The 27,225-nt window shown below is 40.5% G+C and overlaps 1 protein-coding gene across 1 annotated transcript in view; it reads right to left on the bottom strand.

Moving 5' to 3' along the window:
• LOC139159227 (uncharacterized) overlaps positions 1 to 27,225 on the bottom strand; it is a 50,698-nt gene that overhangs the window by 8,125 nt on the left and 15,348 nt on the right. The window contains exons 7-9 of the mRNA XM_070736574.1: positions 22,005 to 22,875; positions 12,738 to 13,202; positions 9,020 to 9,770 (exon numbers count right to left, since the gene is read on the bottom strand). Of these exons, the coding sequence (XP_070592675.1) occupies positions 9,020 to 9,770; positions 12,738 to 13,202; positions 22,005 to 22,875 (2,087 nt within the window). The remainder of the gene's footprint in view (positions 1 to 9,019; positions 9,771 to 12,737; positions 13,203 to 22,004; positions 22,876 to 27,225) is intronic.

Here is a 27,225-nt window from a genome sequence, read left to right as displayed (position 1 = left end):
GGCTCGAAGGCGGCGAGAGACAGCGCCAGGAACGGGCCTGTCAACGCTCTCTCTCGGCGCTTTCGAGCCGAGTCCGTGAGCGAGTTCGCTCCCGGACTCGGCTCGAAGGCGGCGAGAGACAGCGCCAGGAACGGGCCTGTCAACGCTCTCTCTCGGCGCTTTCGAGCCGAGTCCGTGAGCGAGTTCGCTCCCGGACTCGGCTCGAAGGCGGCGAGAGACAGCGCCAGGAACGGGCCTGTCCACGCTCTCTCTCGCCGCTTTTGAGCCGAGTCCGTGAGCGAGTTCGCTCCCGGACTCGGCTCGAAGGCGGCGAGAGACAGCGCCAGGAACGGGCCTGTCAACGCTCTCTCTCGGCGCTTTCGAGCCGAGTCCGTGAGCGAGTTCGCTCCCGGACTCGGCTCGAAGGCGGCGAGAGACAGCGCCAGGAACGGGCCTGTCCACGCTCTCTCTCGCCGCTTTTGAGCCGAGTCCGTGAGCGAGTTCGCTCCCGGAATCGGCTCGAAAGCGCCGAGAGACAGCGCCCCCCGGACCCCCAACCCGGGTTTGGGGGGCTGCTAGGAAGCCCTCCATGCCGGCGGCAAACAGCCGCGCCGCCCCCAATCTTCGGCTCCTCGCTAGCGCTGTGGGAGTAAAAACACCATCTGCACATGCGCAGACGGTGTTTTTACTTCCGCATCGCTACTTCGCGAAAACCCGCTCGTTGCGGGGGCTCCTGGAACGGAACCCTCGCAACGAGCGGGGGATCACTGTATTATTGCTTCTAAAGGAGCTAGCCAGTCTGGGATACTTAAAAAATGATTTTTCTTTATGTCTTTCCATACTTCTAATAAGTATTTCCTCAACGTATGCCTTTTAAAATATGAATGGTTTTTGTCCTTATCATACCATAAAAATGCGTGCCATCCAAGCATTAAATCATGTCCTTCTAGGTCAAGTATTCTTTTGTTATCTAAAGTTATCCAATCTCTAAGCCATGTTAATGCAGCGGCCTGATAATATAATTTCCAATTTGGAAGGCCAAATCCGCCTCTTTCTTTAATATCTTCTAAACAATTCATTTTTATCCTTGCTTTTTTGCCTTGCCATATAAATTTTTTAACTAAGTTTGTTAAAGTTTTTAAAAAAATACCCCCTGGGTTTATTGGTATTGTCTGGAAAAGAAATAAGACCTTGGGTAAAATGTTCATCTTGATTGTTGCAATTCTTCCTAAGAAAGATATTTTCAAATTATTCCACATTGCTAAGTCATTTTTAATTTCTGCTAATAATTTCATATAATTATCATTTTTTAATGTTATTGTTTTCGCTGTTAAATTTATTCCTAAATATTTTACCTTTTTTACAATCTTTATTCCAGAAATACTTTCTAATTTCGTTTCTAGTGTTTTATTCATGTTTTTAGTCAAGTAATGTGTTTTGCTTTTGTTTATCTTTAAACCTGCTACGTTTCCATATTGTTCAATGGTTTGTAATAAAGTAGGAACTGTTGTAATCGGCTCTTCAATTATAAACATTAGATCGTCTGCAAAGGCCTGGAGTTTGTAGGTTTCATCTCCTACGGTTAAACCTTTTATTTTGGGGTCCGCTCTTATTTTAATTAATAAAGTTTCAAGGGTCATAATAAATAGCAATGGTGATATAGGACATCCTTGGCGAACTCCCTTATTTATGTCAAGTATTGGTAATTGACTGTTATTCAATATTATATTCGTTGTTTGTTTTGAATATATGGTATCTATTAGGTTAACAAATTTTGGGCCAAATCTCATTTTATTTAATTGCATTTTTATAAATATCCAATTAACGTTGTCAAAGGCTTTTTGAGCGTCCAAAAACATTAAAGATGCCGTCTTGTCTGGGTGTTGTTCATAGTACTCTAGTATATTTATTACAGTTCTAATATTGTTTTTAATTTGTCTCCTTGGAAGAAATCCATTTTGGTCTTGGTGTATTATTCCATTTATAACTCTTTTAAGTCTCTCTGCATAAATGGCGATAAAAATCTTATAATCTACATTTAATAGTGATATAGGCCTATAGTTTTTAATCTTTTCTGGTTCTGTACCCTGTTTATGTATTAAGGTTGTCAGTGATTCTGACCAAGATTTGGGAATTTTTCCCTCCAGTCTACATAAATTAAAAGTTTCTAACATATGGTTTCTTATTATTTCGTTGTCTATCTTGTACCATTCTGCAGGTATGGCATCTGGACCTGTAGCCTTGTTGTTTTTCTGTTTTTTAATTGTTGTTAAGAGTTCCTCCATTGTTATTGGTCCGTCCATGGTGGCCTGTTGATCTTCTGTTATTTGTGGTAAATTTGAAGCCTCTAAATAGTTAAAAACTTCATCTTCGATAACATGATCTTTAGCATATAATTCTTTATAAAAATTATAAACAATGTCTGCCTTGCCTTCTGTATCATATTTTATTTTACCATCTTTATCTTCTAATTTTTGGATTAATTTTGATTGACTCTGTTTTCTAAGTTTGTACGCTAGCCATCTGCCAGGTTTATTTGCATGTTCAAAATAATGTTGCTTTGCTCTTTTGATCTTTTCAGTTAGTTGGTTTTGTTCTATAACTCTAATTTTATGTTTAATTACGTTTATTTCTGTCTTTAGATCTCTGTTCTTAGTATGTTGCTGCGATAGGGATTCTAATTGTTTTAGTTCGTTTGTTAATTGTGAGTACTCTAATTTCTTTTCCTTATTGTGTTTTGCTGTGTAAGATATTGTTAAACCCCTTATATACGCTTTAGCTGTATCCCATAAGTTCTGTGGAGTAGTGTCTGATGTTTTATTAATTTCAAAAAATATTTTTAATTCCTTTTCAATCCAATCCTTATATTTCTTATCATTTAATATATACCTATTCATCCGCCAGTTGTTCTGTTTATTGTTCATCGTCATATAGACCACTATTGGGTTATGATCAGCCCATGTATTAACGTCTATCTCGACCTCTCTTATTTGTTCTGCCACCGTTTTTGGTGCCCATAACATGTCAATTCTCGTCCAAATTTTGTGAGGATTGGAGTAAAAGGTGAATTGCCTTTTGTGAGGGTGTCTTTCCCTCCAAATGTCGCTTAGTAGTAATTCCGCTTTCATTTTTTGAAAAGTACTAGGTAACAAATTTCTTCTTGTTTTTTTACCTTTTCCCCTTTTTTTATTACCTCCCCCTCCTGAGTGGTCTAATTGTCTATTCGCGATAGCATTGAAATCACCTATTATCAATACATTGTCAATAGCTAAATCTATTATTGTTTGGTGTAAATTTTTATAAAATGTCATTTGGTCTTCATTGGGAGCATAAATAGAAACAACCACTAGAGGTCTAGGTTCAATATCTACTTGTACAATCAATATCCTACCCTCTTTATCCTTATATATTTGTTTGGAATTTATAGAATTCTTGACATACATCACTACACCTCTTTTTTTTTGGTCTGCTAATGCAGCATACATTTTTCCAATTTTGGGATTCAACAGTAATTTTTGATTATCTTTTTTAATGTGAACTTCTTGTAGTATTGCAATCTGAGCATTTTGATTTCTAATTTTAGAAAAAATTTGCTTCCTTTTTCTTGGTTCATTAAGTCCATTAACATTTACAGAAAAGATTTTTAGGTCTTTATTCGTTGTCATTTAATGGGTTTTTTGGTTTCTCGCTGAGGTTGAACTCTTCTCGCACCTTGGTCCTGCTCTATTACTTGAGCAGTTGCCCCCAGGTTTTCTTCTTGCTGAGTTGGTGATTTTTCCCCTGGTTGCTGTTGAACTAGTTGTAGTTGAACCACTTGTTGCTTACTTGCGTAGTCGGAGTGGCCCAAACCACTCTGTTCAAGAAAGTACATGGCTTGATCTACATTTTCCAGTTTGTACCTTGTAGAACGCCATGTCAGAGAAAGTCCTTGTGGAATAAGCCAACGGTAAGTAATGTTTTCTTTGATCAAAATTTTTGTTAGAAAGTGATAATCTCTTCTGTTTTCTCTGACACTTCTTGGAACTTGCTTTAATATCTTTATTTCTACTCCATGGCGTTGGGGTGGGGAGTTTCTTGAATGGTGAAGTATCTCATCTCGCAACGCCTTTCTTGTAAATTTAATATGTATCTCTCTTGGAAGATTGTGCCGACGGATATAGCTATTCGAGATTCTGTAAACTTCATCGATTTCTCTCTGTAAAGCTATGGGGTCCTCTTGAAGTATAGCTCCAATGATTTCCGCCATAGTCACTTTTAAGTCTTCATCTTTTTCCTCTTTTATATTCTGAAATCGAAGTCCGTACGAAGCTCGTTGCATCTCCAGTTGGATAATGGATTCATCGTATCTTTTGTATCTCTCATCGGCTCTCCCTTCAAGATATTCCATTCTTTTCTCATTTTTATCAGATTGTTCTTCAACTTTTTTAACTCGGTCATCACTTTCTTGAAGTGTTTGTTGAATCTGCTTTATCTGGTCTTTCATCTCACCCATATCAGCTTTCATTTGGGCCATCTCCACTTTAAATTCTGCTAAGTCAGCTTTTATAGCTTCTCTTTGTTGTGTTGCCTCCTCCTTTATGGCTTCTCTTTGTTGTGTTGCCTCCTCCTTTATGGCCTCTCTTTGTTGAGTAGCATCTTCTTGTGATTTGACCATAAAGTCCTTCAGAGTATTCAAAGTCTCATGTATAGTTGCAAGATTGGACTGCATTGTTTTGTCTTTGTCTTTGTCTTTAGTAGACATGGTTAACACTTGATGCGAAGGAGAAGAGTGCGGTGAAACTTGTGGAGATAGAGTAGTTGGTGTAGTTTGTTTTTTGGTTGTTTTAACAAGGGTTGAGGTGTGGGACATTATCAAATTAAAATCAACTATTTCAAATTTTAAAGTTAGTTTCAATTTTATATGTAGTGAAAAGGAAAAGAAATTACTATAAATTCCAAATCTATTCAATATATTTTGTTTCCCTTATAATATGATTATGCCAATTCAATAACAATTCAATTAGTAACAAAATTGAAAAGAAAAGAAAAGAGAAGAAAAAAAAGGAGGAAATAAAAATATTATTATTTAGTGCCACAGAACTGAAAAAACAGGTGCCTTTTCAAGTACAAGGGAGCCAAAAAAAAAAATAAGAAGAAAAAAAAGGAAAGAATGTCAGCTGTATATAAGGAACAGAAAGAAAGGAATTGGAAAGGAAACTTTAGGAGGAGAGAAGAAAAAAAAAGGAAGGGAAAAAAAATGAAGTAAAAAGAGTTGTTCAAAAAGAGAAAAGGAAGGGGGGTAATATTTTAATTCAACTATTAAGAATAGAGCAGGAACCCAAGGTTTTTAACAATGCATATAGTTCAAATCAAGCTTCTTCTAGTAATAAAAATATCCAAAAATAAGGAAGAAAGTCAAAGAGAATTCAGGAAAAAAAAAAGAAACAGATAGTTATTCAAAGACACAATAACAGTATTGTATACTTAAGTTCTTCTTATAAATCCTGTGGTTTGCTAGGAAGTGAAGATGAAAATCCAAATCTCAAAGAATAAAGTTGTATTTAATGTCAGTTCAAAGTTCAAAGAGTAAAACAAATCCAAAGCTTGCTTGCGTTCAAAATGAAGTCAGTTTATTTTCCAAGTTCAAGACAGGAACAAAGAACAAAGAAACAGATCCCAAAATGGAGTCAGGTTAATTTTGGTGCAGCAGGCAGATGTTAAACCAAAGAGTTCTCAGCAAATAATCCAAAAGGTGTCAGCAAATAATCCAAAAGGTTCAGCAAGTATTCCAAATAGGTTAATCCAACAATAAGTAATCCAAAAAAGAAGTAATTTCAATCTCCTCTAGATTCCATAATTCATAGTTATTAAATTATTTCATATTGTAAAAAAGAACAGCAGAAGTAAAAAAAAAAGGCAGCAAGACTGTATTCCTCCGATTCAAAAATTAAGTCCAGAACATTATGATTTTAAAAATCTATCAGGAACAAATTCTAATCCTCATTAGGAATTTCCTTTAGCAGTTAAATAGTCATATCAAATTTAAACTATTTTGTTAAATCATAAAGTCAAAAAGTTATTTTATAGGTTCCAAAATTCACGTTAAGTTGAAAAAGTAAAAGTGAAAAAAAGAATTAGATCCGGCTGTTATTTGCGGATGGGTTTAAACAAGGAAAAACTTTCACTTTCGCCCTAGAAAAAAAAAACTTTTACTTGAAACTTTTACGATCTCTGGCTTTAAACACGAAACACAAGGAGATTTTTACCTTAGGTCCTTTCTCTGCTATATTCTTTTTCAATGTAAATGTAGATATTTATACTTTCTCTTCTTTGCTTTTGTTCTTCCCACTGAGTGAGGGGAGAAAGCGCTGGCCGGTCCTCCTAGTCGAGGAGGAGCGGTTCTCCCGTCTCCGAAGCTGCGGGACGAACCGCTGCCTCCGGAGTCCTGGCGATGAGTCCTCGGGCAGAGGAGAGCCCCCTGTTCATGGATCGGGCCATCCGGGCCCGATCCGATCGCAAATGCGACCTTCGGAGGGGGTAGAAAGGATTCGCCTGGCAGAGCCCTGCCAGACACGTCCTGCCGCGATCTCCACCAAACCGGAAGCCATCAGTGGATAGTCTAAGGGTAAAGTTTTGGGGGTTAGGTGATGAAACTACAGAGTCAGGTAGTGAGTTCCATACATCAACTACTCGGTTACTAAAGTCATATTTCCTGCAGTCAAGTTTGGAGCGGTTTATTTTATGTTTGTATCTATTGTGTGCTCGTGGGTTGTAGTGGTTGAAGCTGAAGTAGTCATTGGCAGGAAGGAGGTTATAGCAGATGATTTTATGGGCTATGCTTAGGTCGTGTTTAAAGCAACGTAGTTGTAAGCTTTCTAAACGTTGGATTGTAAGTCTTGTTGTGGGTGGAAGAGTGGAAGGCTCTTCTTGTAAAATATCTCTGGACATTTTTCTAGAGTGTTTATGTCCGAAATGTGGTGTGGGTTCCAGACAGATGAGTTGTATTCAAGGTGATATTTTGCTGCCAACTTCCTTTTATATGCTACCAAATCTACCTTGGATATATTTCTGGGACAATACAGAAGACAACAAAAAAGATAGACCTCCACTTACAACCACAATTGGGAAAAAAGTTTCCACTGCTAAGCAAGGCAGTTGTTATATGAGTTGTGTCCAATTCTATGTGCTTTTCTTTTGCCACAGCGAGTCAACGGTTGGTTAAGTTTTAAGCAAATTTGGCTTCCCCCATTGACTTTACAAGTAGAACTTGACTTACAACAGTCCACTTAGTGACCAAAGTTACAACATAATTGAAAAAAGTGACATGACCGTTTTTTACACTTACGATCACTGCATAGACATGTGATACAAAAAGATTTGTATCTTTTTTATATTGTAAGCTGTCCTGAGTTCTTCGGGATTAGGCGGCATAGAAATCAAATCAAATAAATAAAATGAATCAAAATTCAGATGCTTGGCAACTGGTTCATATTTATGATGGTTGCAGCGTCCCGGGATCATCTGACAAGTAAAAATCAATAGGGAAGACTTCCTTACCATCTGTGTGATTAAGAAAAGCACCGCAGTGATTCACTTAACAACAATGGCGAGAAAGGCTGTAAAATGGATACTGGCACTGGCACCATCTTAAAAATGTGAATCAGTTTGCCAAGCATCTGAATTTGGATCGCATAATACTGGGGACGCTGCATAATGGTCATAAATAAAGGGAAATATCTCTTCACCAAGAGGGTCCTTGGTTTATGGAATTCACTTCCAGAAAAGGTTGTGACAGCTGTCAGCCTGAATAGCTTCAAGGCAGGATTGAACAGATTCATGGACGCCAAGTGTATCGGGGATTATTGAAACGGATGTTCAAGTGCTGCCTCTATGTTGGTTGATGCAGGAAGGATTCCCTTGAGTACCATTTATTGGAGGTCAAGGAAAAAGGAGGGTCTTGCCTTCTCTTTCTACTCAAGATCCCCATGGACAATTGTTGGGCCACTGTGTGACACAGAATAATTATTATTATTATTATTATTATTATTATTATTATTATTATTATTATTATTAATTGGATTTGTATGCCGCCCCTCTCCGTAGACTCGATGCTGGACTCGATGGGCTTTGGCCTGATTCAGCACGGATCTTCTTGTGTTCTTATGTTCTTATAAATGTGAAAACTAAGTCACTTTTTTCAGTGCTGTTGTAACTTTGAAAGGTCACTAAAAGAACTTTGTTGTATGTCGAGGACTACTTGTATATAATACAAATGCAGTAAGTTGACAACTGAAAACGGTGCATGACTACATAATAGCTGTTGTGGCCCGTCCATGTCCTGCACAGCTGATCACGGATTCTGAGGATCGAGAAATGGATGTGGCTTGGTATCCAACGCCAGTGTAGTTGGCACCCGAGTCTGATAACAAGGAGGTCGGAGAGGATGTGGAGTCAGAAGTGAAAGACGATCAGGCGTGTTGCACCTTCAGAGGTGCCCCTGAGTGACTCAGGAGAAGAGGAAGAGCCTCTTCTTGATGCCAGGGTGCGCAGGGGTGTCAGAAGACATGAGTGGCTGAACAGGAGGAGGTCTCTGCATGAATAGATCTCTAGAACATTTGGCCACGCCTTTTGGCTATTTAGGGGTGAGCCTTGTGACGAGCTAGAGTGGAAGTCAACGTTCGGATGTGAGAGATGATCCGATCGTGCTTTTGGACTATTTCTGTGAATTACAAATTAAGAAACTGAAATCTGTACCTCCAGGCTTCCTGCCAACTCAGAGTGAGTCATGTTAATCAAAGATCTGAGATCAAAGAGAGACTAATTGGAAGTTTACATTATTGCTTGGGACTCTAATGAGCAGCTGTGACGAATGGACTTAATTCTGGCTTTGTTGATGTTTTTTAATTGTCTCTGCTACTAAACTATTAGAAAATACATGCTTAAATCTTGTCAAATCCATGTATGTATAGACCTATTTCTTGAGGGGGCTCATCAGTCATCACTAGGACAGAATAGTAGCCACCTCCATAACATCCCTCCGAATTAATTCTTAAAACCTCACCTGCCATGACTCTGATCTGGTCTCTTCTTGGCTTCGAAGGAAATCCTCCACCAGGGCCACTGCCTGGGGACACGTCTCTGGCCTCCTGGCTTGGATCCAGCTCCGGAGCTCCGGTGGGAGGCTAGCCAGGAACTGCTCCAAGATCAGCAGCTCCAGGATCTGCTCCTTGGTGTGTCTCTCCGGCTTCAACCACTGGAGACACAGCCGGTGGAGCTGGCCGTAAAGCCTCCTGGGGTCTTCCACCTCCTGGCAGCAGAACTGGCGGAAATGCTGGCGTAGCATCTCCGTCCTCAGGGCTTCCCTCCGCAAGATGGCGGCCTTGACCTTCCCATAATCCTCTTGGTTTTCAGCATCCAGGGTCCTGAAGGCCTCTTCCGCTCCTCCGCTCAGTGCTGGCTGGAGACGGGCCATCCATTCTCCTTTGGGCCACCAGCAAGCTGTGGCCACCTGCTCGAAGGAGGCCAGGAAGGCCTTGGGATCTTCCCAGGGGGAAGCCTCTGACATCATCGGGGGGATTCCTCCGCTTCCGGGATGGAGGGTGCTGAGGAACTCTTGCCACTGGGCTTCCCAACGCTGTTGTCTCGCTTTGCAAGATTCCCCTGTGTTCTCGTGTGATATTCCACATGCCGCCTGCTTGATCCTCCCCTCCGACGTAAGATGGCGGGTGGCTTTTCGAGATCCTTCTGGCGCCACTTCCAATCTGGGCTCTACCGAAATGCCCTTCTTCATTGTGTTCATTCCCGATGGAAGACTTCAGGTCAGACCTAACCCCACCCCCCCAACCAGGAAAAAAAAAAGAATATGTATTAGATTTAATTGGATTAGACAATTTATAACCGCATCGCCTTCAATCTGATCTAAATGTAGTTCATAAAATCATATACCAAAATGTCCTTCCTGTTAATGACTACTTCACCTTCACCTTCACCTGTAATACGCTGCTGCAATGGGTGCCCAAGCTGCTTACTGAAGCGCACAAAATTGACAGAGTCAGTGCTGCCCAAGAATTTCTTGACCATTTCGAGATTGAAAGCCAGGCTTTTCTCAACTGTAGAGTGACAGGAGACTGCAGAAAATATGACTTCAGCAACAGAGTGATCAATGCCTGGAACTCACTACCCAACTCTGTTGTTTCTTCCCCTAACCCCAAAATCTTCAACCTTAAATTATGTACCGTTGACCTCTGTAGGGGGCGTGCATAAGCGCACTATTGTGCCTACCGTCCCTGCCCTTCTGTCCTATTATACTATTTATCACTTCTTTATACTTTGTTATGTTAATACAAACTTTAACTCTGTACTTATTTGACAAATATAATAAATAAATGAAACTTGGGCGTATCACCATATTCCAGAGAGCAAATGTCAATCAATGCAGTGGCACCGGGCATGGGGGAATTGAGACGTCTCCCCCAGGCTTTTATAGTTTTATGTATGGTATGCGTGTGTTGCATGGTTTTTAAATGATGGAGTTTTTTAGATTTTTTTAAAAAAATATTAGATTTGTTTACATTGTAACACTGCTATTATTATTGTTGTGAGCCGCCCTGAGTCTTCGGAGGAGCGGCATACAAATCTAATAAATTATTATTATTATTATTATTATTATTATTATTATTATTATTATTATTATGTCAATACAACACAGCAAACGAGATCACTATGCTGGATTTCGTATTTCATCACCAGTCGGGCGCTTCCCAAGCACCTAGGACTGTGTGATGTAGTGGCGAATTATGTTTGCCGATCCCAGTAAAGCGGCCTTTTGCAATTGATAGATGGAGATTTTGTCAATTCCGATGGTTTTCAAATGTCCGCTGACATCCTTTGGCACTGCGCCCAGCGTGCCAAGTACCACTGGGACCACTTTCACGGGCTTTTGCCAGAGTCGTTGCAGCTAGATTTTTAAATCTTCGTATTTCACTAATTTCTCTAGCTGCTTCTCCTCAATTCTGCTGTCTCCTGGGATTGCAATGTCGATGATCCATACTTTCTTTTTCTCCACGATCACAATGTCTGGTGTGTTATGCTTCAGAATTCGGTCAGTCTGAAGTCGGAAGTCCCATAGTAGTTTTGCTTGCTCATTTTCGACCACTTTTTCGGGCTTATCCCACCAGTTCTTTGCCACTGGTAAATGGTAGTTCCGGCACAAGTTCCAGTGGATCATCTGTGCCACATCATCATCATCATCATTATTATTATTATTATTACTATTACTATTATTATTATACCCATTCTCCTTCAGCCAAAAAAATTCAAAACTCAGCAATCCGCAAGAAAAATCTTGGGCACCCATTGTGCACAAATCTTGGGCATCCATTGCAGCAGTGTTCACGCCCTTCGCATTCAGAGTGCACTTCACACTTGGAGGGAAACAGAATGAGGACGCCAGTTGATGATCTACTGACCACTGGCACTGCTCGTTTTGTTCGGCTGGCTTCCTGCTACACGATAGTAATACCAACTTCCCCCGTGAACATTCCCCACGAGAACTACATGCCTTGTAACCTTACTTTCCGGATAACCCTCTTAATTCATCCACATGAATTGCTACGTCTCTGGATTTTGATCAAATGATTACAGGGGCGGTGGCAAAGGTCATATACCTGTGACAAATGGTCACAAGTCACTTTTGTTGCAACTTCGGAAAAGCCACTAAACCTAAACGTTGTAAGAACTACCTGTACTTTTATTTCTCCCAGGAGGTCTCTCTCAAGTTTCCCAGTATAATAATTTAGGCCTCCCATCTAAGTCCAAACCCACTTTTGGTGCTGCTTAGCTTTTCCAACAGAACCATCCATCCTCAACTCTCAGGCAGAAACGCCACCACCTGAGGGACAACCTGGGCAGGATTGTAACACACACAAACAGAGCCCATATTGGGAGAGGGCAGAGATGCTCCAAACACCCCCGAACCCATCATCCCCATGGGCTATCGGACACGGCTTATGGACACACCCGCCAGGAACCCCGCCTCTTGCAACCTGGGCAGGATTGCAAAACACATACACACACACCGCCCATATTGGGGCAGGGAGGCTCCAATCACCCCCGAACCCATCATCCCCATAGGCCAGGAATAGGCAAAGTTGGCTCTTCTATGACATGTGATCATATGCTGCAACGTTCTACCTGTCAGTGACTACTTCAGCTTCAATCGCAACAACACAAGAGCACACAACAGATTCAAACTTAATATTAACCGCTCCAACCTTGACTGTAAAAAATATGACTTCAGCAACCGAGTTGTCAAAGCGTGGAACTCATTACCTGACTCAGTAGTGTCAACCCCTAACCCCAAACATTTTTCCCTTAGACTATCCACGACTGACCTCTCCAGGTTCCTTAGAGGTCAGTAAGGGGCATGCATAAGTGCACCAATGTGCCTTCCGTCCCCTGTCCAATTGTCTCTCCTTATCTCATTTAACTTTTCTTCCTTTCAAATATGTTCACCTATACTTTTATATCTTTTCTTTACTTATATTATTACATATCTTTCTCTTCAATGTGTATTATGTATTGGACAAAATAAATAAATAAATAAAAATAAAAATGTGGACTTCAACTCCTAGAATTCCTGACGTAGCCTGATTGACTCAGGAATTCTGGGAGTTGAAGTCCACAAGTCATAGAAGAGCCAAATTGCCTCTCTCTGCCATAGGCGATCGGACGTCGGACGTGGCTTATGGGCACACCCGCCCCAAGTCTCCAACCCCAACCTGGCACGGGACTGGTCCGGAACGTGCCCGTGAGGCGCCCAGCCGGGACACACGGGCACCGGGTCAAAAGGGCTCCGGTAAAGCGCCTCCTCCTCCTCCACCACCCGCAGGCAAACCCCGAACGGTGGAGACGCCGGCTTGGCCCTCCGGGTGTCTGGTTGAAGGCCGGCTGGGGAGGACGATTCGCCAGCCGCCTCGGAAATCTCCTTGCAGTTGGGGGGGAAGAACCGCGGGAAGCACCCGCTTCGCTTCGCCCTTGTTTTCCACGGGTTCCGGGGCGGACCCGCCGAGGCTTTTTGCTGCCGGGGGATTGCTGGCTCGCCCCCTCCTGGACGCCGCCGGTGTCCGTTGCGAAGCGAAAGAGCCGAGGAGGAGGCGGCCGGTTGAGATTGGGCTCGAGCCAGGGGGGGTCTCGCGGACTGACGGTTGGCGCCGCGCGTCACACGACAGGAGTTTAAATCCCTGCTAAATGGGAGGAGCAAACCGTCCGCGTGCTCTTTACATATGAAGAACGGTTGCTCGAATGGAGTATGTTTACTTTAATGAACAGAACAGAAGCGAACAGAATAAGAAGGATAGGATAAGATATGAATAATACATTAGATTAGATTGAAATAGAATAGAAACACAGTACAGTAATAGAATAGGAAGGGGCGAGTACAAGTGCACTAGAGTGCCTTCCGTCTCCTGTCCTATTGCTCTCCTATATCTCCTATATACCTTTCTTCCATTCCTATATTTATTTATTTTTATTTATTTATTCATTTGTCCAATACACAAATACATAGGAAGAAAAATAGACATGTAGTAATATATATAAGGGTAAAGTGAACTTAGAGGAGAGGATATATGAAAGAAAGAAAATATATATGATAAGTATATATTTATAAATACAATACCTCTTCTTCTATTCTTTCATTGATATGTTCTACCTTCTATTATTTCTTAGATATATTTTACTATGAGCATCTCCTCTATAACCTTCATCGTGTATTTTACTATGTGTATATAGATATATACCCACTAAAACCCTCATTGTGTACTGGACAAAATAAATAAATAAAATAAAAAGTGCACTAGAGTGCCTTCCGTCCCCTGTCCTATTGCTCTCCTATATCTCCTATACCTTTCTTCTATTCCTATATCTCTTCTTCTATTCTATCATTGATATGTTCTATTACTATACCTTCTTTTCTATTCTTTTATAGATATATTTTACTATGAGTATTTCCTTTATAAGCTTCATGAATTTTTCTATGTGTGTGTGTGTGTGTGTGTATATATATATATATATATATATACGGTATATATATATATCTCCACTAAAACCCTCATTGTGTATTGGACAAAATAAATAAATAAATAAATAAATAAAGAACAGAATAAGGAGAGGACAGCTTTAGAGTACAATAGAATAGGATAGGAATAAGAATAGAATAGAATAGGAATAATAGACTAGAATAGAAATAATAGAATATGAAGAATAGAATAGAATAAGAATAGGAGAGACTAGATTAGAATGCAATAGAATAGGATAGGAAGAATAGAATAGAATATGAATAATAAAATAGAGTAAAATAGAATAGAATAGGGAGAACAATAGAATAGAATAAGAAGAATGGGATAGAACAGAATAGAGTACAATAGAATAGGATAGGAATAAGAGGCTAGAATAGAATAGGAATAATGGACTAGACTAGACCACACTAGAAATAATAGAATAGGAAGAATAGAATAGAATAGATTAGAGTACAATAGAATATTGAATGTACAGTGATACCTCGTCTTACAAACGCCTCATCATACAAACTTTTCGAGATACAAACCCGGGGTTTAAGATTTTTTTGCCTCTTCTTACAAACTGTTTTCACCTTACAAACCCACCGCCGCCTCTGGGATGCCCCGCCTCCAGACTTCCGTTTCCAGCGAAGCACCCATTTTTGTGCTGCTGGGATTTCCCTAAGGCTCCCCTCTATGGGAAACCCCACCTCCGGACTTCCGTGTTTTTGTGATGCTGCAGGGGAATCCCAGCAGGGGAATCCCAGCAGCGCAAAAACAGGTGCTTTGCTGGCAATGGAAGTCTGGAGGTGGGGTTTCCATGGAGGGGAGCCTCAGGGGAATCCCAGCAGCGCAAAAATGGGCGTTTTGGCTGGCAAAAGGGGTGAATTTTGGGCTTGCATGCATTAATCACTTTTCCATTGATTCCTATGGAAAACATTGTTTCGTCTTACAAACTTTTCACCTTAAGAACCTCGTCCCTGAACCAATTAAGTTTGTAAGACAAGGTATCACTGTATATGGAAAGAGTGTGGATAAATTATTTCAAGTATTGGGTGTTATAATTGATTTTAATTTAGATTTCTCATACATTGAAATTACTCCACCCTGAGTCTGCGGAGAAGGGCGGCATAGAAATCTGATAGAAGATAGATAGATAGATAGATAGATAGATAGATAGATAGATAGATAGATAGATAGGATAGATAGAATAAACAAACTCCCAGAATTTCCAGTCTTCAACGCCCATGCTGGCTTGGAAATTCTGGGAATGGAAGTCCACACATACACTTCTTTAAGTTCCAAGGTTATGAAATGGGTGCCAAGTCGTTGCACGGCTGTGGTTTTTAAGGTTGTTTTGTGCACTGAGCAGTACAAAACGTTCTGATCTAAATCTTGCTTCAGAGCTGAAGCCTAGTATGTGAAACAGCATGTGAAGGAACTGGGCAACATCTCAGCCAAGCAGAATAAGGATGATTTTCCATAATTCGAAAACACTGATTGAAAGGTTGACTATGAAAATAGCCAATCCTGGTTCAAAAACCTGGGAGAGATCAGAACGTTTTGTGCTAACTCGATTCACAAAATGGGTGTTGCAAGAACTTGGCAAGGCAACAAGGAGAAATCTCTTGTGTGAGGATCTGAGTTTGCCAAAAGTCGGGTGTGAATCCTGAGGACACGTATTATACAGTATTTGGTTCCACAGAGCTAGAGCAAGAATCTATATCGCTGAAGGCTAGCTAAGAAATTAGACACTTTCCCCCCCCCCCTCCAAAAAAAGTTGTTTCCTGTTGCTTTTTCCTTTTACTTAAGCATTGCCTGGACCATACCTTACCCTCCAAGAAATTAGAAAAATCTAAAAAAAGGCTCATTTAAGGCTGTGATTCACCCAACAATACATCTATGTTGAAAGGGACCTTATAGGTCCATCTAGTCCAACCCAGTCCCCACAATTCCATTAGCAACAGGGTTAATTCAGAAAACCATGGTTCAGTTCACCCAAGGTTGTATTTATTTATTTATTTATTATTTGGATTTGTATGCCGCCCCGAGTTTTCGGAGAGGGGCGGCATACAAATCCAAATAATAAATAAATAAATAAATAAATAAATACAACCTTGGGTGAACTGAACCATGGTTTTCTGAATTAACCCTGTTGCTAATGGAATTGTGGGGACTGGGTTGGACTAGATGAACCTATAAGGTCCCTTTCAACATAGATGGATGGATGGATGGATGGATGGATGGATGGATGGATGGATGGATGGATAGAAAGAAAACAGTAAGTAAGTAAGTAAGTGAATGAATGAATGAATATATAAAAATAAAAGTTGGTTGCTAATCTAGTTGAAACAGAACAGAGCCAACCCCATGCTAGAAATGGCATTTGACAAAGTAGACCACAACCTACTACGTGATAAGATAGTCTTCCTCCCAGAATTTCTCTCCGACCTCCATCCAGGGAATCCCGAGACCCCTTCCTGTTTCTGGGCCAGTTGAGTGTTGGTCCTCCCTCTTTGATTGGTACTCTCAAAAGCAGCTCTTCTCAATTTCTGAAAGACACATGGACTACCACTGCTAGCTGAAGAATTCTGGGAGTTGAAGTTCACACATCTTCCAGCTGCCACGTTTGAGGAACACTTATCCAGAATACGTGAAGTCTTAGTACCCAAGTCTCACTCCACATTCACTTTTCAGACTTAAAGTGAAAACCCAACTTTTTCTCCAACTGTCTATTTTTTTGCTTGATCTCCTGCAGATTTGTTTTAAACACAAATACATATTATGTTTATTAATCTTGATTCTGTACTTTTCCATTAGCCCAGGGATGTCAAACTCAATTTAATTGAGGGCCGCATTGGGATTGTGTTTGATCTCTGGAGGCCAGGGTGGGTGTGGCAAGCTCAACTTCACTGGGCTGGATTTGGGTGAATTCCAGCAGATTCTAACAGGATCTGGAAAACTGGTAGTGGAAATTTTGAGCAGTTTGGAGAACCGGCAAATACCACCTCTGGCTGGAATGGAGATTTGCAATATCCTACAGAGCTTTTTTGTACTGACTGGATGCACAGAGTTCTCCAACTCTTCCCAGTTAAAAAATGAGGCGATGGGGCTAATTCAGGGGTGTTGAACTCAAAGCCCTGGGCAGTGGTGAAATCCTATTTTTTTTAAGGGTTTTTAAAAAAAAATCTGCCTTATGGTTGTCGGTAATAAAGATTTGATTGATTCCATCAAGTCCGTCTTTCTTACTCTCTATATTAGTGGAACAATGGCCTAGAATAGGTTCTCAAAAAAAACACCACCCTTCAGGACCAAGAGAAATTACTTTAATCATTTACAATGGTTATAGCGTCCTGGGGTTGCGAGGTTGCCATTTGCAAATTTTCCTAGTCAGTTTCCAGCAAAATTATTGCACATTTCATTGCATGTTTCTTTCGTTTTCTGGAAGGGTGTGAAAGGCAAAAGAGTTCAATGCTTGCTTATTCTTGCCTCAAGAAACTTGAAAACCTAAGAAAGGTATTGATGAGAAGTAAGGGTAATTATTTAAAGAGAAAACCCATTTTTATTTGAGGGAAGCAGAGAACATGGTTATCATCTTGCAACAACCTAAGAAACTGGAACAGATAGCATGGTAAACGTATTTTTTAAAAAAATATTTCTCATATTTATCTATCCTTCATACTACCCACCTCTGTCGTCAGGCATGGGGAAATTGATTCCCCTGGGCCGTTTCCGTTTTATGTATGGTTTGTATGAGATGTATGATTGTTTTTATATTAAGGGTTTTAAACTGTTTTAATCATTGGATTTGTACTGTTTTGTTGTTGTGAGCCGCTCCAAGTCTTCGGAGAGGGGCGGCATACAAATCTAATTATTATTATTATTATTATTATTATTATTAATAATAATAATGATGATGATGACGATGATGCAGTGGGCCCTGAACACACAGCAAACTGAGAACCAAGGAGTGCAAGGAGTGATTTTTCACCTCAGGGAAAAAAGATCAGAAAATTCAGTGAACCACCATTTGTATTATTATCATTCCTTAATGGAGGAATCTGGCACATTTCCAATCAGAAGCAGGTGGAAGTGCGGAGACTGAAAAGCACTGAGAATCCATGAGGAATCTCGCCCAGCGAGAACAGATTTGGGAGGATCCCACACACAGCATGAGTTAACAAACTAAAGGGCGGTAACCAATGGCCTTTTACTCCGGTACCTAGTACCATATTTCTTTATTTAATACAGAAATATGAGATTCACCACCAGTACATAGTCCACCAACTTTCCAAGCAAAATTTGAGGACAGCTTGAAGCATTCCTGCACTGGCTTCGAAGGGAACTCTTTCTGAGCAACAGAGAGGATGTTTTTTGGGAGAAAGTATAAAGCTGTTGTACTATTACAATAGTAGTAGTACTATAAAGCTATCACGACATAAATTTTAGACCACTGTTTCTCAGGCAATTTTAAGGTATGGACTTCATCTCCTAGAACTCTCCACTTAGCACTGCTGATTGGGGAATTCTGGGAGTTGAAGTCCGCATATCTTCAAGTCGCTAAGTTTCAGAAACAAAGGTTTACAGCAATCCTCTTAAAATTATCCAAAAAACTTTCATTAGCAATATTGTTTCACTGACACTCCTCAACGAAACCTAACCCATTACAGATTCCCAATTTCTTCTTTATATTTTTGCTCATAAAATCATAGTGCGTGTTAAATTGTGTTTTTCCCCGTAATTTAAATTAAAGCATTAAATTATAATTCTTTTTATGCAAGTGTAAGAATTTAGGCATATGCTTATTTGTATTGTTAATATCTGACATGATTATATATATTTCATACATTTGTATTGTTTTCTGCACAGGTTGACATATCTGTAAATGAAGAGTTAAAATAGAATCATTGCTAAAAACTGAAATGTAGAGAGATTTAATTAAGGACTTCCTAAAGCTTCCTAAATCATAAGTATTGTACAAAAAGGTTAAAATACAGTGAGTAACTTAATTAAAAGGTGCGAAAATTAGCTGGTTCATGTATGAGGAAATGCAAAAATTCTAAGAATATTTTTCTGGTAAAAAGGATAATTAGAGAAAGTTTGGAAAAGATTTCCAATTGTTTTAGATCAACTCTATTAAGCATCAAACAAGTTATACGATTCTGACATTCTTCACTTAATTTTTCTGAAAGTTAAGACTTTGGAACCCTCCTTTAATGAGAAACATAAACATAAACTTTAAATTTTAAAATGTTTTGTAACACTTTAAAAGTTATTTACTTTGCTACAGCCAATCCACTTACCCAGTATTAAGTGATATTTTGTTTTTAGTAAAACATCATGCTTCAGAATTATTTTCATGTTCCATTTTAATTCTTAAGACCTTCCCAAGTTTTAGGTAAGGCTTGAAAGCCAAAACACGGGAATGGATGAAGCTACCTTGAAGATGACAAAATGTGATGGCTACATTTATGACACCCGGTTGTGAATACTGTCTGGAAATCTCAATGAGAGAAGACAATGAAGGAGAATGGAAAAATATTTGGCATTTCAGCTTCTGATGAGTAATTTAATTTGGACAATTGTTTCTATTAAAGATATATCAGAAAATGCTAAAAGGTGCTTGAGAAATTGGAGACATCGGCCTTAGGTATTATGTTAGGAGCTCACTATTTCCCCAATATTCTCCATTTTTCTTTAAGCTTTTGAACTCAGCTGTGAGGAAGCTTCTTAACCCTGCTGTTCTGTTTAAGAAAAGTAACAAATCTTATGTTCCCGGGTCACCCTGACCCGGACCGAAAACTCTTCATTTGCAGTGCTTATGTTTGGTCTTTTTGAAAGCTTTTTTCACTTGGAAAGTAGTCTGAACATTTCTGCACACAATGATATGAAAATTGAAATGAAAAAAGTAAATCTTATTGGTTTATTTTGCGGATATAATGCACGCCCCCCCTGTTTTTGTGAATTTTTTTTCAATTTATGGATAGTTTTGCTTGCAAAATGCATTCTATTTTACTAAAGTTGGTATGGGATTGGTAGCTTGAACATTTCTGAACATAATGATATGAAAATTGAACTGGAAAAATTGATGCATATTGGTTTATTTTGTTGATGAAATGCACGCCCCCCCGTTTTTTTTAAATAGTCTTCACTTTATGGATAGTTTTGCTAGCAAAATACATTCTATTTTACTAAAGTTGGTGTGGGATTGGTAGCTTGAACATTTCTGAACATAATGATATGAAAATTGAACTGGAAAAATTGATGCATATTGGTTTATTTTGCACATAAAGTATGCCTCAATTATTTCAATTTATATAAAAATTATGCTGTTAATTTCAAACTTACATACTTTTTTTTAGTAAAATGGATTTGTTTCATAAAATTAGTTCTCTGGCTACAATGTGGTTGATTTTCAAAAGGATATTCCAAATATTTCTAGATAAATATGTATAAACAGTGACAATAATGGCAAACAGCAAGGCCGAGGGGGGGTGGCCCTTTTGTGGCAAAAATAAACCAATAAGAACCATTTTTTTCAGTTCATTTATATTTTTCTTATATTCAGAAATGTTCAATTTAGTATATCAAACCTTTTGGGGGAAAATTCCTTAGGGATTTGTAGCCTTAAAAAATAGAAATTGACACGAAATTAAAAAAGGATGGGGGGAGGGGCTTTTTGATCAAAATAAAAATATAAGTCTCAATTTTTCCAGTTCAATTTTCATATCATTATGTTCATAAATGTTCAAACTAGTTTTCCAGTTGAAAAAGTTTTCAAAAAGATCAAATTCAAGTACCTAAAAAAAATATTTTTGGTCCGGTCACATACGAACAGAAACAGATTCAAAGTTATGATTTTTTTTTGCCCAGAAAACAATTAGCCACCACCCCAAAAATATTTTTTGATGATCAGCATTGTTAAATTGAGTAAATGAATGCCTAAGATTTTAAAGAATATTTCGGATTTGGAGCATAAAAAAATAAAAAGTGAAAATGGTTGCAAGCAGCCAAGGGGGGGGGGGGAGGCCTTATTTCTGATGTTAAAAAACCAATAAGAATCATTTTTTTCAGTTCCTTTATATTTTTCTTATATTCAGAAATGTTCAAGCTACCAATCCCACACCAACTTTAGTAAAATAGAATGCATTTTGCAAGCAAAACTATCCATAAATTGAAAATTTTTTCACAAAAACGGGGGGGGGGCGTGCATTATATCCGCAAAATAAACCAATAAGATTTACTTTTTTCATTTCAATTTTCATATCATTGTGTGCAGAAATGTTCAGACTACTTTCCAAGTGAAAAAAGCTTTCAAAAAGACCAAACATAAGCACTGCAAATGAAGAGTTTTCGGTCCGGGTCAGGGTGACCCAGGAACATAAGATTTGTAACTTTTTTTGCCCAGCAAAAACTAAGCCCCCCACCCCCCCAAAAAAATTCTCATAGAGAGAACCCCTGAAATGATGAACCAGCATGAAATTTCAAGTTTCAGATATGCAGGGAAAATTTTTTACAGGGACTCAAACTTGGCTTCGGGTCACATACGACCCGAACAGAACAGCGTTAAAACAGACGGGAGCTTTCGCCTCAATTGAATACAAGACTCTTGATCTGTCCATTGGAGTAGCAGATGGGATTTGTTACTTCTTGTTTGTCCAGAATATGGGCAGCAGGTGGTTAGGATCTGGTATGCTTCTACTGTGTTTGCCACCAGTTGGTCAACATGGCTTCATTTCTGGCACTGTAACTGACTCAGTTCTAAGGGTTTATAACCTTTTTTGGATGTTTATTTCACATTGTGTTTTCATTTGCTTTTCTAGGTTTTGCTGAGGTGCTTGTCAATTATTTCAGTTCCCTGGGTAGGTAGGATGGGTTTAATTAGTGAATTAAAATGGGTTACACTACCCGACCAGCACTGGCCACCTACAGATGCTCACAGGAGCAACCGTATTATCAAAGGAAGGAAGAAAACCGTCTCTGGTTCACTCATTGGAGCTCAGGTTCATACTGGCAGGGGATCCTGGGGTCTGAAGCATCCCCAAAGCCTCCTCCCGGCAGGCCTGGTGCAGGGAGGGCACGATCTGTCTGCTGAAGGTGGTGCCGGATGGGATTTTATAGTTGGGGGCAAGCAACTTCAGGAGGTGCTGGAAACCGGCCTCTTCCACGATGCTGAAGGGCTGGTCGTCCAGAGCCATCATCTGGGCAATAGCACGGGTCACTTCCGATGGCTTTGGACCAGGTTGCCTTTTCCCGGCCGACTTCTGCTTCGTCCAGCACTGGGGCAAAGCACTCGGCATCAGGACAGGCCCGTTCGACTGGCTGCCAGTCGGCAACATGGCTTGCGTCGTGGCGATGGCGGCCAGGACGATGTTGCCATGATGCCTCTGCAGATGTTTCAGCAGCCCAGAGGTGGAAAAATGTTTTGAGTTCTTGCCTCGGCTCACCCGCCTCCTGCAGTGCGTGCAGATGCCGTAGCAGGGGTCCTCCGAATCCAACTCAAAGTGGTCCCACACCACGCTGTGCTCGGGGCCGCTCCGGGGCCTCTTTGTGGGAGGGGGGAGGCTCGGGAAGACCTCCGGGATCTCATGGCCGACCTCTCTAGGAAAGTGGGAGGGATTCGGGAGGGACGTTCTCTGGTATCTCTTCCAGTGGACTTCTCCCAGCTCAAAACAGTCCTTCCCAGCCCCGACTGGTGACCCATCCTGGGGCTCTCGGGATTCAGATCCTCCTTCCAGACTCTCCTGTTTGACGGGCACCTGGTCGTAGCCGATCTGTGGCCCCATCCTGGAGTTATCCTCTGTTTCAGATGCTCCACACTGAGGAATCTCCACCTTGATGTAATTTCCCATTTCGTCCCCTAAGGAAACAAAGAGGTAATCATTTCTTAATAATAATAAAGTTGGAAGGGACCTTGGAGGTCTTCTAGGCCAACCCTCTGCAGGAAACATTACACTACTTGAGACAAATGGTTATCCAACATCTTAAAAACTTCCATTCACAACTTCTGGAGGCAAGATTAATCCACAGATTAATTGTTCTAACTGTCAGGAAATTTATCCTTAGTTCTAAGTTGCTTATTTCCTTGATTAATATCAATATCAATATCAAAATTATTATTATTATTATTAATTTATTATGAAGAGCCGGGGTGGCGCAGCAGGTAGAGTGCTGTACTGCAGGCCACTGAAGCTGACTGTAGATCTGAAGGTCAGCGGTTCAAATCTCACCACCAGCTCAAGATTGACTCAGCCTTCCATCCTTCCGAGGTGGATAAAATGAGGACCCGGATTGTGGAGGCAATATGCTGACTCTGTTAAAAAGTGCTATTGCTAACATGTTGTAAGCTGCCCTGAGTCTACGGAGAAGGGCGGCATAAAAATCAAATAGATAGATAGATAGATAGATAGATAGATAGATAGATAGATAGATAGATAGATAGATAGAAAGAAACAAACAAACCAACAAACAAACAATAATCCGCCCCGAGTCTTTGGAGAGAGGCGGCATACAAATCTAATAAATAATAATAATAATAATAATTATTATTATTATTATTATCATTATTATTATTAGAGTTGGAAGGGACCTTGGAGATCTTCTAGTCCAACCCCCTGCTTCAATAGAAATAGTTTCAACCCATTGCTTTTTATTTATTTTACTTATTTATTGGATTTGTATGCCGCCCCTCACCGGAGACTCGGAGCGGCTAACAGCAACAATAAAACAGTGTACAATAGTAATCTAATACTAAAAACGATTAAAAACCCATTAATATAAAAACCAAACATACATACATACCTACCCTGCATAGAATTGTAAAGGCCTAGGGGGAAAGAGGATAGAAACATAGAAACATAGAAACATAGAAGTCTGACGGCAGAAAAAGACCCCATGGTCCATCTAGTCTGCCCTTATACTATTTTCTGTATTTTATCTTAGGATGGATATATGTCAATTCCCCCATGCCTGATGGCAGAGGTGGGTTTATGTAGCTTACGAAAGGCAAGGAGGGTGGGGGCAATTCTAATCTCTGGGGGGAGTTGGTTCCAGAGGGCCGGGGCCGCCACAGAGAAGGCTCTTCCCCTGGGTCCCACCAAGCGACATTCTTTAGTTGACGGGACCCGGAGAAGATCCACTCTGTGGGACCTAACTGGTCGCTGGGATTCGTGCAGCAGAAGGCGGTCCCTGAGATAATCTGGTCCGGTGCCATGAAGGGCTTTATAGGTCATAACCAACACTTTGAATTGTGATCGGAAACTGATCGGTAACCAATGCAGACTGCGGAGTGTTGGTGTAACATGGGCATATTTGGGAAAGCCCATGATTGCTCTCGCAGCTGCATTCTGCACGATCTGAAGTTTCCGAACATTTTTCAAAGGTAGCCCCATGTAGAGAGCGTTACAGTAGTCGAGCCTTTTGTCCTGCCTTCAGGTGCTTTGGAAAAATAGCTTGACTCCTTCTTCTTTGTGGCAACCCCTGAGATACTGGAACACTGCTATCATGTCTCCCCTGGTCCTTCTTTTCATTAAACTAGACCTACCCAGTTTCTGCAATTGTTCTTCATAGGTTTTAGCCTCCAGTCCCCTAATCATCTTTGTTGCTCTTCTCTGCACTTTTTCTAGAGTCTCAACATCCTTTTCTACACTGTGGCGACAAAATGTTTTCAAATGTCTCAGAGAAAATTTCCTTGTCTCTTCCCAAGATCCTCCTTAACCCAAAATAGATTAGGAAGAGAGCCCTCTGTAGGAAGAAATCTGGATTTCTTTATTTTCTCGATCAAAGTAGCTCAATTCTCCTTGGTTCTGAGGCAGGAAAAGAGCTGTGAATGCCTCCGCAGCTCCCTGCCATGTCTCCCTATGAGAAAGAGGATCGTGGCACCAGTAACGATCACTTGATGTACTGAGGCAAAAACAGCTCGATCTGAGAGACATATGGCACTCCTGCAATCGCCTCCCTTGCGCCAAGAACAACACGGCCTCTCCAAACGAGGACAGAGAATTCCACCCCGGGAAGAAAACTGGATGATCTCTGAGCCTGCGATGACTGTCCAACATCTCTGCCAACAGCTCCCCCTCAGCTGCTCAGTCAAGAACGAAAGATCTGAAGGCACTTGGCAAATGACGATGAGGTTCCCACCAAACCTCCATGGACCAGCTCTTGGCCAGACCAAAGGCTCTGCCGGATGACAGGAGCCAGCTGGTTGAGCCCAGGCAATGGAAATCCAGAAACCCTATGGAGACAGCTCTGGGCCTTTGAGTTCCTCAAAACTGGAGTTAGGAATACAGTGGAGAGGAAGAAAATGGTGGGTAAAGGAGTAGCCACTGTTGGACACCAGAAACATAGAAGACTGACGGCAGAAAAAGACCTCATGGTCCATCTAGTCTGCCCTTATACTATTTCCTGTATTTTATCTTACAATGGATATATGTTTATCCCAGTCACTGGAAAAAATGTGTAGAGGCCCAAGGACAGTACTCTGAAGAATTTTAAGTGTTTGTGCAAATCTGTTCAATAAATTACTTTTTAAAAAAATAATTGCATTACTTTTGGAACGCACCCTGTAGATCCCATAGCTTTCCTACTATCTTTCCATAAGGTGATCAGGGCAGTGTTATTTGAATGGGGATTCAAAATTTAGGCACCAGCTTGTTTAATTATTCTCCCAATTGGTATCTTTTAAAAAAACTATTTATTTGTTTGTTTGTTTGTTTATATTGGAGTTCTATGCCGCCCTTCTCAAGGTGACTCGATTTACCACTAGATTTATAATCTGCTTTACTTTGTACAACTCAAGGTAGCATGCTAATGTTCCTGCCTCTTATTTTCCCAAGACCAACCTTCTGATAAGGAGGTTAAGAGAGTGAGTGAAAGTTACTCTGCTCACTGTTTTATTTTCTTTTAAGCTGTCAAACAGTTTGACCAAGCTGAACATCACATGTAAACCAGACAGAAAAACCACGATAGAATGACAATCCACCTATGTGTCAGGTGTCATCCTGACCTGTGATGGAACAAGGAGGACAGGCAGGCAAGATTCACTGTCTTGATAAGGCAGCAATACAAACAATTAGAACAGCAATTTGTATGGAAGAAGGAAACCAGCAATGGCAGCCTGCAAGATTCAAGCCATCTGGCATCTTTCCCACCCATCTGTGTTTTAATGGACTGGGGTGGTGGGGGGGGGGAGGCATTTACAGTAATTTGGGTTGTGAAGACCAGCCGACAACTATCAATGTTATTGTAAGACAGGGTTGTCAAACTCTATTTCATTGAGGGCTACATCGGGGTTGTGTTTGATCTCGGAGATCCGTGTGTGTGGGTGGCTGGGATGGGGATGGCCATGGCCAGCTTGACATAACTCTTGTGGTGGGGGGTCTCCCTCCCTCCCTCCCTCCCTCCATCCATCCATCCATCCATCCATCCATCCATCCATCCATCTATCTATCATCTATCTATATATCTACCTATCGATCTATCTACCTACCTACACACCCACCCACCCATCTATCTATTTATTTTGTATGCTGCCCCTCTCCGTAGACTCGGGGCGGCTCACAGCAGTAATAGAAAAACAATATACAAAACAAATCTAATAATTAAAGCTAAAATTATAATATCCCTTCCTTCCTTCCCTTTTTTCCCCTTCCTTCTTCCTTCTCCTTCCTTCTCCCTTTCCCCACTTTCAAGGTTGACTCAGCCTTCCATCCTTCCGAGGTGGGTAAAATGAGGACTCACGATTGTTGGGGGCAATATGCTGACTCTGTAAACCGCCTATTTATTTATTTATATTTATTTATTTATTAGATTTGTATGCCGCCCCTCTCCGTAGACTCAGGGCGGCTCACAACAATAATAAAACAATATATGACAAATCTAATATTAAAGTAACTAAAAAACCCTTATTAAAAAGCAAAACATCCGCTTAGAGGGCTGCAAAGCACTGTGTAGCGGTATATAAGTCTAAGTATTGTTATTGCTTATTTTTCCTTCCTTGCTCTCTTCCCATCTTTCCTTATTTTACTTTGCCTTTCTTTTTTTTTCCTTTCCTGTCTTTTATAGCCGGGTCAAATGAAAAGGGGAAACATTTCTCCTTTGTTTTTGTCTTTCAGGTTGTTTGGTTAGCCCCCTGCCACTGAAAACAGAGCTCGTGGGTGGGTTTGTGTGTGTGTGCAGGGAGCTCCATTTTTTGTGGCAGAGACACGGTGGG

Source organism: Erythrolamprus reginae, chromosome 2 (genome assembly GCF_031021105.1).
Source record: "Erythrolamprus reginae isolate rEryReg1 chromosome 2, rEryReg1.hap1, whole genome shotgun sequence".
Classification (NCBI taxonomy): Eukaryota; Metazoa; Chordata; class Lepidosauria; order Squamata; family Dipsadidae; genus Erythrolamprus; species Erythrolamprus reginae.
This window is presented reverse-complemented; position numbering and strand designations above follow the sequence as displayed.